Raw genomic sequence first — 10,606 nt, 5'->3', positions numbered from 1 at the left:
TTTTTAATATTTATATGAAGTCGCTGAGAGAGATCATCAGGGGATTTGGGCCAGCTCTACCGCTCTTTCAAATCAGAACCAGTGAAGGCAGTGAAGGTCCTGTGTGAGTGTCTGGAGACTGTTGGAGGATGGATGGTGGCTAACAGATTGAGGTTGAATCCTGACAAGTGCATATAGACCAACAATGTGTAAAAAGTGCAATGAGATGAATCAGAAGTCAAAAGTGTGCGTGATGTTAAATGATACGTTGTCAGTTAGGGTCTAGTTGTTATGTGGGTATGGTAATGGTCAGTTTGTGTTGTTTTTCATGTTTTACTTAGGTAAATTGTTTTGCAATAAAGGAAATTTTTAAAAAGTTTTTAAAAGATGTTGTTGCAGCCGTCACTCTGAAAGTTAACATATTATATATTCCACCCACCACGTTCAGTTTGTTTGGACTTTTCAGTAACCATTAACTGCTCACTTGCCACGGGGTTTTTGCGTGGGATCACGGTGCTCACGTTTGATGCCTGCTACAGAGGCAAATGCCGTCCCCGCAACTGTTGGTCTATAAATGCCCCAGGAGTGTTGAGAATTCTCTAGAGGAAGGAGAGAGGTTTCGGCATTTTGGACAACCGAAGCAGAGGGACAGGTGAGCAGCCTTTGCGGCTGGGTCTCCTTGGTTCTGCCAGTAATTGCAGCTCCTTTGACGAGATGAAACCCAAACGGTGCTACCTTTGAAATGTAGACGCCTATTCTCATTTGCTCTTGATGGATGCATTTATTAAATTATCTGAGGTATTGCTGGTTAACTTTACAGAAATGCCAGGATCCTCTTGCCAAATTCAACTCTGTGTAATAAGTTTTTTGTTTTTTGTAAGAAAAAGAAGATTATGGGGCAATGTAGCTTTGATAAGCAGGGAGAATGAAATCTATGAATATGAGTGGGGAGAAGGGAATAGAAATTCCGGTGTGATTCCTGCATCTGCAGGGGGTTGGACTAGATGACCCTCAAGGTCCCTTCCAAGGTTCTGTGATTCTAATAGCTGGCTGGGTCAGGCTGGTGGCCCACATGTTCAAGCACCCTGTTCTCACAGAATTAGAAGAAAATGTTCTCTCTCCACAGGTGCAGATGGGGCCGTTCTCTCCCTTCAACCTCTCCCTTGTGGTTTTCCTGGCTTTCCTTTCCCTGCAAGGTATGACTAAGTTGGGCTCATCAAACCCTGGTTGAGACGAGCCAAGTAAAGTCTTCTCCAAAACCAAGTGGGCTTGGCACCCGGCCACCCCAGGGGTCGCTTCCTCTTCAATGGACAACCGCTTGCTCCATCCTCATTGCCACTTCCCCCCTCCCCAGGTCAGCATTTGTCCAACCTGGTGCCCTCCAACTGCTTGGACTACAACTCCCAGCAGCCTCAGCACCACACAGCTGGGCTGTGTTTTAGCCCAACGCATCTGGCAGGCACAAGGCTGCTCTAGGGTTTCCTTCAGCTTCTCGGTCTTCGTCCATCTTTATTAGGCTTGCATTGCCACCCTCCTTCCCTCCCTCTTAAGGCCTCACCCACCCTCGACAGGGCCCTCATCCTGCTCCTTCCTTCCTGACAAGGCAGCTGTGGCCCCACCCCTGGTTTTCTTTGTTCCATTGAGCGTCCACTAAGGCTGCTAACAGCTGGACTGCTGTGGCATCCAGTCCGCTTCCCTAAACAACAACAACAACAACAACAACAATTTATTATTTATACCCCACCCATCTGGCTGCCCCCCCCCCCAGCCACTCTGGGTGGCCTCCAACAAAACACTGAAATACCGTAATACATCAAAAATTAAAAGCTTCCTTAAACAGGGCTGCCTTCAGATGTCTTCTAAAAGTCTGGTAGTTGTTGTTCTCTTTGACATCTGGTGGGAGGGCATTCCACAGGGCGGGTGCCACCACTGAGAAGGCCCTCTGCCTGGTTCCCTGTAACCTGGCTTGTCGCAGTGAGGGAACCACCAGAAGGCCCTCGTCACTGGACCTCAGTGTCCGGGCAGAACGATGGGAGTGGAGACGTTCCTTCAGATATACTGAACCGAGGCCATTTAGGGCTTTAAAGCTCAGCACCAACACTTTGAATTGTGCTCAAAAACGTACTGGGAGCCAATGTAGGTCTTTCAAGACCGGTGTTATGTGGTCTCGGCGGCCGCTCCCAGTCACCAGTCTAGCTGCTGTGTTCTGGATTAGTTGTAGTTTCCGGGTCACCTTCAAAGGTAGCCCCATGCAGAGCGCATTGCAGTAGTCCAAGTGGGAGATAACCAGAGCATGCACCACTCTGGCTAGGCAGTCTGTGGGCAGGGAGGGTCCCATCCTGCGTACCAGATGGAGCTGGTGAACAGCTGCCCTGAACACAGAATTGACCTGCGCCTCCATGGACAGCTGTGAGTCCCTGTGCCAACCTGCTTCTCCCGGCTACAGCAGAGTAATTTGCGCAGTGGTGCCTGTGTGGAAGGAATCTCAGCCATGCAGTAAAACTCTCATCCAACAGCTCCTTCTATTCTAAGAAGCGTTTATTGTACAACAGCAAAACAACAAATCAGCCAGAAGATAGCAAAGGCATGATGCTTCTCTTGTCGCAGCAAAAGAGAAAGTAAAAACGTTCACAATAACAAAGATGCGAACACACCCCAGTGACAGGACGCCATTTCCCTTGAGCTATTAACCCTGTAAGCTCTGGGTATCCTCACACCCCCTCTCGTCCTGTACCACTGGGGATGAGTGCAAGTACTATAAGTACTACAACTTACCCCAAACACAACCCTTCGCAGAACTCCCCATGTCTTTGGAAGCTCAAAGGTTTTGTGAACCCATCCGCTAGGTTCTTCTGACTTGGACAGTACTTCAGCTTTCCCTTCTCTTTCACCAGGCGCAGACTCCAGCTGCCCCAGAGGCTGGGTCAAGCGAGATAAGCAATGCTTTGGGTTCTTCAATGTTCCTTTGAAATGGCATGATGCAGAGGTATGACGCTGAGGGTGGCTTAAACCAGGGACGTATTTCATTAACAACTTAAGCACAGTAAAAGAGCCGGCAGGATCAGGCCAACACATCTAGTGCAGTCTCCTGTTCCCAAAGCGGCCAACCACAGGCTTACAGGAAGCCTGCAAGATGGATCTGGGTGCAAGCGCACTTTCTCTTCCTGCAGTTTCCAGCAACTAGTATTCAGAAGCTTACTGTATTTTTCGCTCTATAAGACACACTTTTCCCCTCCTAAAAAGGAAAGGGAAATGTGTGTGCGTCTTATGGAGCGAATGCAGGCTGCGCAGCTATTGCTGAAGAAGAAGAAGAAGAAGAGTTTGGATTTGATATCCCGCCTTTCACTCCCCTTCAGGAGTCTCAAAGCGGCTAACATTCTCCTTTCCCTTCCTCCCCCACAACAAACACTCTGTGAGGTGAGTGGGGCTGAGAGACTTCAGAGAAGTGTGACTGGCCCAAGGTCACCCAGCAGCTGCATGTGGAGGAGCGGAGACACGAACCCGGTTCCCCAGATTACGTGACTACCGCTCTTAACCACTACACCACACTGGCTCTCTGAAGCCAGAACAGGAAGAGGGAGCGCTGCGCAGTGATCCCTCTTGCTGTTCTGGCTTCTGGGATTCAGAATATTTTTTCTTGTTGTTTTCCTCCTCCAAAAGCTAGGTGTGTCATATGGTCTGGTGCGTCTTATAGAGCAAAAAATACAGTAACTCTTTGTGGGGTGCATCCCCCTGGGGGAAAAATTGGCTTTGCAAACACCTAGGCTGTGCTTGCCTTGACTTGCGTCCTTATCAGGGATGGGGCTCACTGCTTGTGGTTCTCATGAGTGGGATGCAGGTGGCGCTGTGGGCTAAACCGCTTAGCCTCTTGGGCTTGCCGATCAGATGGTCGGGGGTTCGAATCCCCGCAACGGGGTGAGCTCCCGTTGCTCTGTCCCAGCTCCTGCCAGCCTAGCAGTTCGAAAGCTCAGCAGTTCAAATAGATAAATAGGCAGTGCTTTTCTCTGGGGGTACGCAGGGGTACGCATACCCCTAAACATTTTGTGAATCTAAGTCTGTCCTCACTGAGGGGCAGTAGTTCAATATGAGTCAGAAAATGAGAGTACCCCTAAACATTTTTTAAAAGAAAAAAAGCACTGTAAATGGGTACGTTGTTGTGGGAATGTAAACAGCATTTCCATGCGCTCCGGCACTTCTCACGGTCCTCTGTACACCAGAAGCGGTTTAGTCCTGCTGGCCACATGACCCGGAAAGCTGTCTGTTGACAAACACCAGCTCCCTCAGCCTGAAAGTGAGATGAGCGCCGCAACCCCAGAGTCGCCTTTGACTGGACGAAACTGTCCAGGAGTCCATTACCTTTTACCTTCTCATGACACCAACTCAGTTCACGCTGGTACTTATTGCATTCTAGAGCATGGTGCTGATAATGCAAAGGTCACAGGTTCGATCCCCGTATGTTGCACATTTCTGCATAGCAGAGGGTTGGACTAGATGATCCTTGGTGTCTCTTCCAACTCTACAATTCTAGGTTCCTGTGATTTTTGCAGTACATGCAGTACATGCTCAGCCCGTGGTGGATACATGGACTGCAAATGTCTCCTCTTACTGCTCAGAAGTTGCTGTCTAGGCACAGGGACAGAATGAAGGAGAAGCCTACTGAGATGTTCAAGCCAATTCCAATGGCGTCCCCCATTCTCTGGGGTGCTCTTTTTTGGTCTCCCTCAGATTGCCTGCCAGGCCTTTGGCGAGAACGGCCATCTTGCCTCCATTCACGATGAAGACGACATGAAGATCCTGTCGCAACATCTGACCCAGAACCTTAGAGAGGAACAACATATATGGATCGGGTTGTATGACCCCAACACTGGGAGTGAAAACGTGAGTCTGGGCAGGCGGTCCACCTCTTTCTAATCAATATTCAGGGACTGTTCAAAATGGCAGCCGCAAGGGGCAGGGAAACCAGCTGAAAATATTGAAATTTCAGCTCCGGTCGTCTGAGCTGATAAGGCTCATCTTTTTGAGCCCTCCCAGCAGAGCATTAAAACAACAAAGTCCACAGCGGAAGGATGAGGCAGGTATGGCTACATTGCTATGCTTTATTACTAAGCTATGCAGAGAGCAAAGAAATATACATGTTCTCTCTATGAGAGCAGAGAGCAACTGAACAAAGGAAAACAAAAGAACAAAGGAAAAAGGAAACCAGTAACCTCACATCCCGTCTCCCTTTCCCATGGGAATCCAACAGTATCTGGACTGTGGAATGTAAAAACACAGTCCTGTGACTTGCAAGCAGCTGCTCAGTGAGGAAAGAGAAACTAACAGTTCCTACATGGAGGGAAAGAGCAGAAAAGGGAACACAGGTGTCAGGTGAGCGTTTAGGAAAATGGTTACCCATCCACCTTTCTGGGAAATACCTGAGAGTCCAGCATGCGAGTCAGAGCTCTCTCTTAACTTTGACCATACGGGGCTGTCTTTGGAAGGTGGCTGGATGGAGAAGATGACAACTGGTCTCCCACACCTTTATCATCTCTGAAGAAGAGGGCATCGCGGCAGATGTGCTTTTTGTGAAAGTTGGGCTGCCGTGGGGGGGGGGGAGAACAGTTGTATCTGCCAAGATCCCCTCTTCAGCATGAACATTGGAGGACCAGGTCTTGATCCTTTCCAAGAAGGTGGGGGGGGGAGGAAAAGAAATCTTTTTTTCTTTTGCAAATGGCATAGCCATTTTCTCAACATTTGCAAATTTCTGCAGTGCATGCTTGCTCAGAGGCAAGTTCCTCTAGCTTTATGTCACTGCAGTCTTATCCTGGTGCTTTTTTCCCTGGGGGTACACAGGGGTACACATACCTGAGTATGGAAAATGAGAGTAGCTCCTAAACATTTTTTTTAAAGACAAAAGGCACTGTCTTATCCAAGGGTCAGCAAACTTTTTCAGCAGGGGGGCAGTCCACTGCCCCTCAGACCTTGGGGGGGGGGGCTGGATTATACTTTGAAGAAGAAAAAATTGAATGAATTCCTGTGCTCCACAAATAACCCATTGATGCATTTTAAATAAAAGCACACATTCTACTCATGTAAAAACATGCCAATTCCCAGACCGTCTGCGGGCCATATTTAGAAGGTAATTGGGCCGGATCTAGCCCCCGTCCTTAGTTTGCCTACCCATGGTCTTATCCTATGCAGTAGCTACAGAAATCTCTGGGCCTCAAGTTTTAGGATAACATTATCAGGTTGACACAAGTCAACTGGATGAAATCTGCTTTCCAACTATGCCAAATTTTAGTAAGCAGGGAGTGGAAAAATGAGGAGGCAACACTTTCTCTTCTATTTATTAAAATGTATGCACCCCTATATTGGTTCTTTTAAAACAAAAGCAAAGCAACAAACCTCAAAGCTGTTTTGTAGTGGTGGTTAGGAACATGATTGCAGGAAGGACTTTTTAAAAATGAAGGACCCAAACTGATGGGTTACAAGAGAGGAGATTCCGACTAAACATACGGAAAAACTTTCGGACAGTAAGAGCTATTCAAAGCAGACCTATGGTCACGTAAAACATACTCAATAAACACATGAGATGTAACTGGGTGTGTTCTTAGATAAATAAGATATACTATTCATAGTATCAAATTGTAAATTTCAACAGAAGTAACTCATAAAGTTCAACAAATGAACAAAGCAGAAGACCCAGTGGATCAGATCATTCTATACTCAGTTCATACATAAGGTCCATCCTTGCAATGGTGTCCCTTCCCCCTGTCTGTTCATAAAGTCCAAACCATCCACATGAAAGGTTGTTACAGTTCCACAAAATCCTTTCACAAAGTCTAAGAAAAGGATTTCCAGAATATTGGCCTTGTTTTGCCGTCCTGGGCTTCATCAGTAGTTAAAGCTCTAAGTAATGCAAATAAATAGGGACGCGGGTGGCGCTGTGGGTTAAACCACAGAGCCTAGGACTTGCCAATCGGAAGGTCAGCGGTTCAAATCCCCGTGACGGGGTGAGCGCCCATTGCTCGGTCCTTGCTCCTGCCCACCTAGCAGTTCGAAAGCACGTCAAAGTGCAAGTAGATAAGTAGGTACCGCTCCAGCAGGAAGGTAAACGGCGTTTCTGTGTGCTGCTCTGGTTTCGCCAGAAACGGCCTAGTCCTGCTGGCCACATGACCTGGAAGCTGTATGCTGGCTCCCTCGGCTAATAGAGCAAGATGAGTGCTGCAACCCCAGAGTCGACCACGAATGGACCTAGTGGTCAGGGGTCCCTTTAGCTTTAATGCAAATAAATACAATATCACGATCTCACATATTCTACAGCAAAAATAATATAAAACCATAAATAACTGTACATACCATATGTGATATTACAGGACAGTGGATCTTATGGCATAGTAGTAGCTGCAGTAAGCAGCAACTGTTACAAAGTAGGGTTATATGGACAAACACAATACTGATTGGGTTGCAGGTGTTGGCAATCCACTATTCTGCAGTGGAACAGATTCCCACGAGAGATGATGGACTCTCCTTCCTTGGAGATCTTTAAGCAGAAGTTGTGTGGCCATCTGCCATGGATGCTTTAGCTGAGATTCCTGCTGAGATTAGCGGAGATTCTATTATTCTAAGTCCCTGCAACGTGGGAACTGGGATTCTGAGTCTCCAGATGTTCATCTTATTCCCATTGATTGGACAAGGGAAGAATGGGCTGGAGAAGTCCCTTTCTTCCTCAGCAGAGACGATGTCTCTTTTGCTCTCTTTCTATAGAACAGGCAGTTCAAATGGACAGACAGCACCACTGGAAGATACTATCCTTGGGCACCTGAGGAACCTAATAATCCCAGAACTGAACACTGTGTGGAGCTCTACAGCCATGGTGAGGAGCAAGAGGAGGAAGCCATGGGGTGCTTGAGAGATGGAAGCTGAAGCACTGTAGGAAGTGGCAGGGAAGGAAAGGGCCAGGTGTTTCCCCACCCTCTCCTGCACCACTGGCTCCCAGAACCAGGAGGGGACTGTAGTGGGAAGAGCAGAGGGCGTTTCCATGTAGGCATAGTCTCTGGCTACATGTGTGAAGCCTGTCAGGGGAAGGTACATAAACTGGTGGGGCAGGATGGCCCCCTGTTGCTGCAACTGTTCCATCAAGACCCACCTATGAATAGCTGCCTAGATGCTAGACTGGGGGGGGGGTGTTTATCCACAACTGTGGAAACTGTGCTGGGCCCGGGGGTTAACCCAAGCAATGTGGTCCAGGTTCGGTCCCGAATCCAAGGATTCTGTGAGGAGTCAGTCCAACAGGGCCAAGGCAAGTCTCAAGGCAGGAAACTAGGTAGGTCAGACACAGGGTCTCAGACAGGTTCCTACAAGCAGCAATGTTGCTCCCACAACCTGGGGCGGGGTCCGACAGCCTTTTATCTCTGTCGGGGTAACGGCCATCCTGATCCCCTGGTGACTCACCTCCCTGTCTCGCCCAAAGGCGAGCACTACTCCTGCAAGTATTCAGGTCTCTCCTTCTCTCAGACCTTAGTCTCTGCAGCTCGGGAGATGTTGGTGGGTTACTGGACCCAGAGGCCACCTCAGCCTCTCCTGACCCAACTGGTAGTGGAGCAGCTGTAGGTGATGGTCCAGCTGAAGGCAACACGGTTATCCCTTTATCTGGAGCCAGGGCAGGCTCAGGCCCCTGACTCGGCCCAGCTGGTCCTTGTTGCAGGGGAACCTGTGCAGACTGGGGCTCTTCAGAATCAGGCCCCAGACTTGGTTCAGATGATGCCTGAGGCAGAGGATCCGGTGCAGACTGAGACTCCTCTGGTTCCGAATCTGAGCCCGAATCCCAGGCCATCACAGAAACTACTGTGTCAGCTTTGACAATAGAGAGTTAACTATCTGCCCTGGAGTCCCTTTGGGTGGGGAGTACCCTTGGCATCACAGCTGGAGAACGGTGCATGGTTTCAGAGCACTGGGTTGCTGCTAGTAGGCCCCTGTAACTCCCTGCCACATGTTTCCAATACTTCCTGCCGCCCCTACAAAGTTAGACACTGAAGTGGCTGGCTGTGAGTGTTAGTAACATCCTCCCACATTGTCTTCCAGATTACATGAAGTGGAATGACGAAAGATGCACCGTAGAGCACCCCTACCTGTGCAAATACACTCTCTGAGGCTGAGAAAAGACTCTGATGTGCTCAGTAGCACCTGGGAGACTGACCAAGATGCATCTTCTACCTGCGAGAATCCAAGTCTTTCCATCTATTGTGCTCTGAAGCCCAAGCCAACGCTTCCCCAACTTGGTGCCCTCCAGAGGTTTGGGATTAAAACTCCCATTGCTCAGCAGGACAGAATTTCTCTCCTGTGGCCAATAAATTCTCTTCCAAATATAGCTGTGGCTCTTTCTCCTTTAAGCCGCCACCTGTTATAGGAATTCTAAGGTCATAGCAAACACATACATAAGTATATAAACCACATGTATGAAATAGTTGTTGTTGTTGTTTAGTCATTTAGTCATTTCCAACTCTTCGTGACCCCCTGGACCAGAGCACGCCAGGCACTCCTGTCTTCCACTGCCTCCTGCAGTTTGGTCAAACTCAGGCTGGTCTCTTCAGGAACACTGTCCAAACATCTCATCCTCTGTCGTCCCCTTCTCCTTGTGCCCTCCATCTTTCCCAACATCAGGGTCTTTTCCAGGGAGTCTTCTCTTCTCATGAGGTGGCCAAAGTCTTGGAGCCTCAGCTTCAGGATCTGTCCTTCCAGTGAGCACTCAGGGCTGATTTCCTTCAGAATGGAGAGGTTTGATCTTCTTGCAGTCCATGGGACTCTCAAGAGTCTCCTCCCGCACCAGAATTCAAAAGCATCAGTTCTTCGGCGATCAGCTTTCTTTGTGGTCCAGCTCTTACTTCCATACATCACTACTGGGAAAACCATAGCTTGAACTATACGGACCTTTGTTGGCAAGGTGGTGTCTCTGCTTTTTAAGATGCTGTCTAGGTTTGTCACTGCTTTCCTCCCAAGAAGCAGGCGTCTTTTAATTTCGTGACTGCTGTCACCATCTGCAGTGATCATGGAGCCCAAGAGAGCAATCCTGAAACCATTTTGACTGACCTCAAGTATTTCTCTGCAAGGAGGGGGGAAACGGGAAAGCCCCTCCATTGTCTTTTGCTTAGCTGTCTTAAGGGCTTATGTGTGTGTGTGAATAAGATGAGCCTGTGACCTGGACTGGGAATTAAAGCATTTACATTCACAAAAGAATGGCCAGGCTGCCCAAGTAGAGCAATGTTTGACCATTATCAGGTTTCCTGGCAAACAGGATTTCTGTGGAACACCGCCCCCCTGTGATGTACAGTGAGGGGCGGGAGTGTTTGATCCCCTGCTAAATTTGCCCTCTGACGAAGAAATGACCAGCCCATAATTTTAATGGTAGGTTTATTGTAGTTGTGAGAGACAGAATAACAACAGGAAAACCCCCAGAAACCCAGAAGACAAAAGTCAGTGGTTGATGTGCATTATAATGAGTGAAATCAGTATTTGATCCCTTTGCAAAAGATGACTTAGTACTTGGTGGCAAAACCCTTGTTGGCAATTACAGAGGTCAGATGTTTCTTATAGGTGGCCTTGCACACATCTCAGGAGGTGTTTTGTCCCACTCCTCTTTGCAGATCCT

General features: G+C 48.3%; 1 protein-coding gene across 1 annotated transcript; it reads left to right on the top strand.

Annotated features, from left to right (window-relative positions):
* The first annotated feature begins 525 nt into the window (after positions 1 to 525).
* On the top strand, positions 526 to 9,326 carry LOC310687027 (C-type lectin-like). The gene is made up of 6 exons (XM_083461654.1): positions 526 to 631; positions 1,106 to 1,175; positions 2,874 to 2,965; positions 4,705 to 4,857; positions 7,726 to 7,834; positions 9,043 to 9,326. The coding sequence occupies exons 2-6, from the start codon at positions 1,112 to 1,114 to the stop codon at positions 9,108 to 9,110; spliced, it is 486 nt and encodes a 161-aa protein (XP_083317780.1). The 5' UTR covers positions 526 to 631; positions 1,106 to 1,111; the 3' UTR covers positions 9,111 to 9,326.
* Positions 9,327 to 10,606: the final 1,280 nt, after the last annotated feature.

This window comes from Podarcis liolepis (genome assembly GCF_965112155.1).
Source record: "Podarcis liolepis genome assembly, chromosome: 10".
NCBI lineage: Eukaryota > Metazoa > Chordata > Lepidosauria > Squamata > Lacertidae > Podarcis > Podarcis liolepis.
Note: the sequence above shows the minus strand (reverse complement) of the source record. Positions and strands in the feature narration are given on the sequence as shown.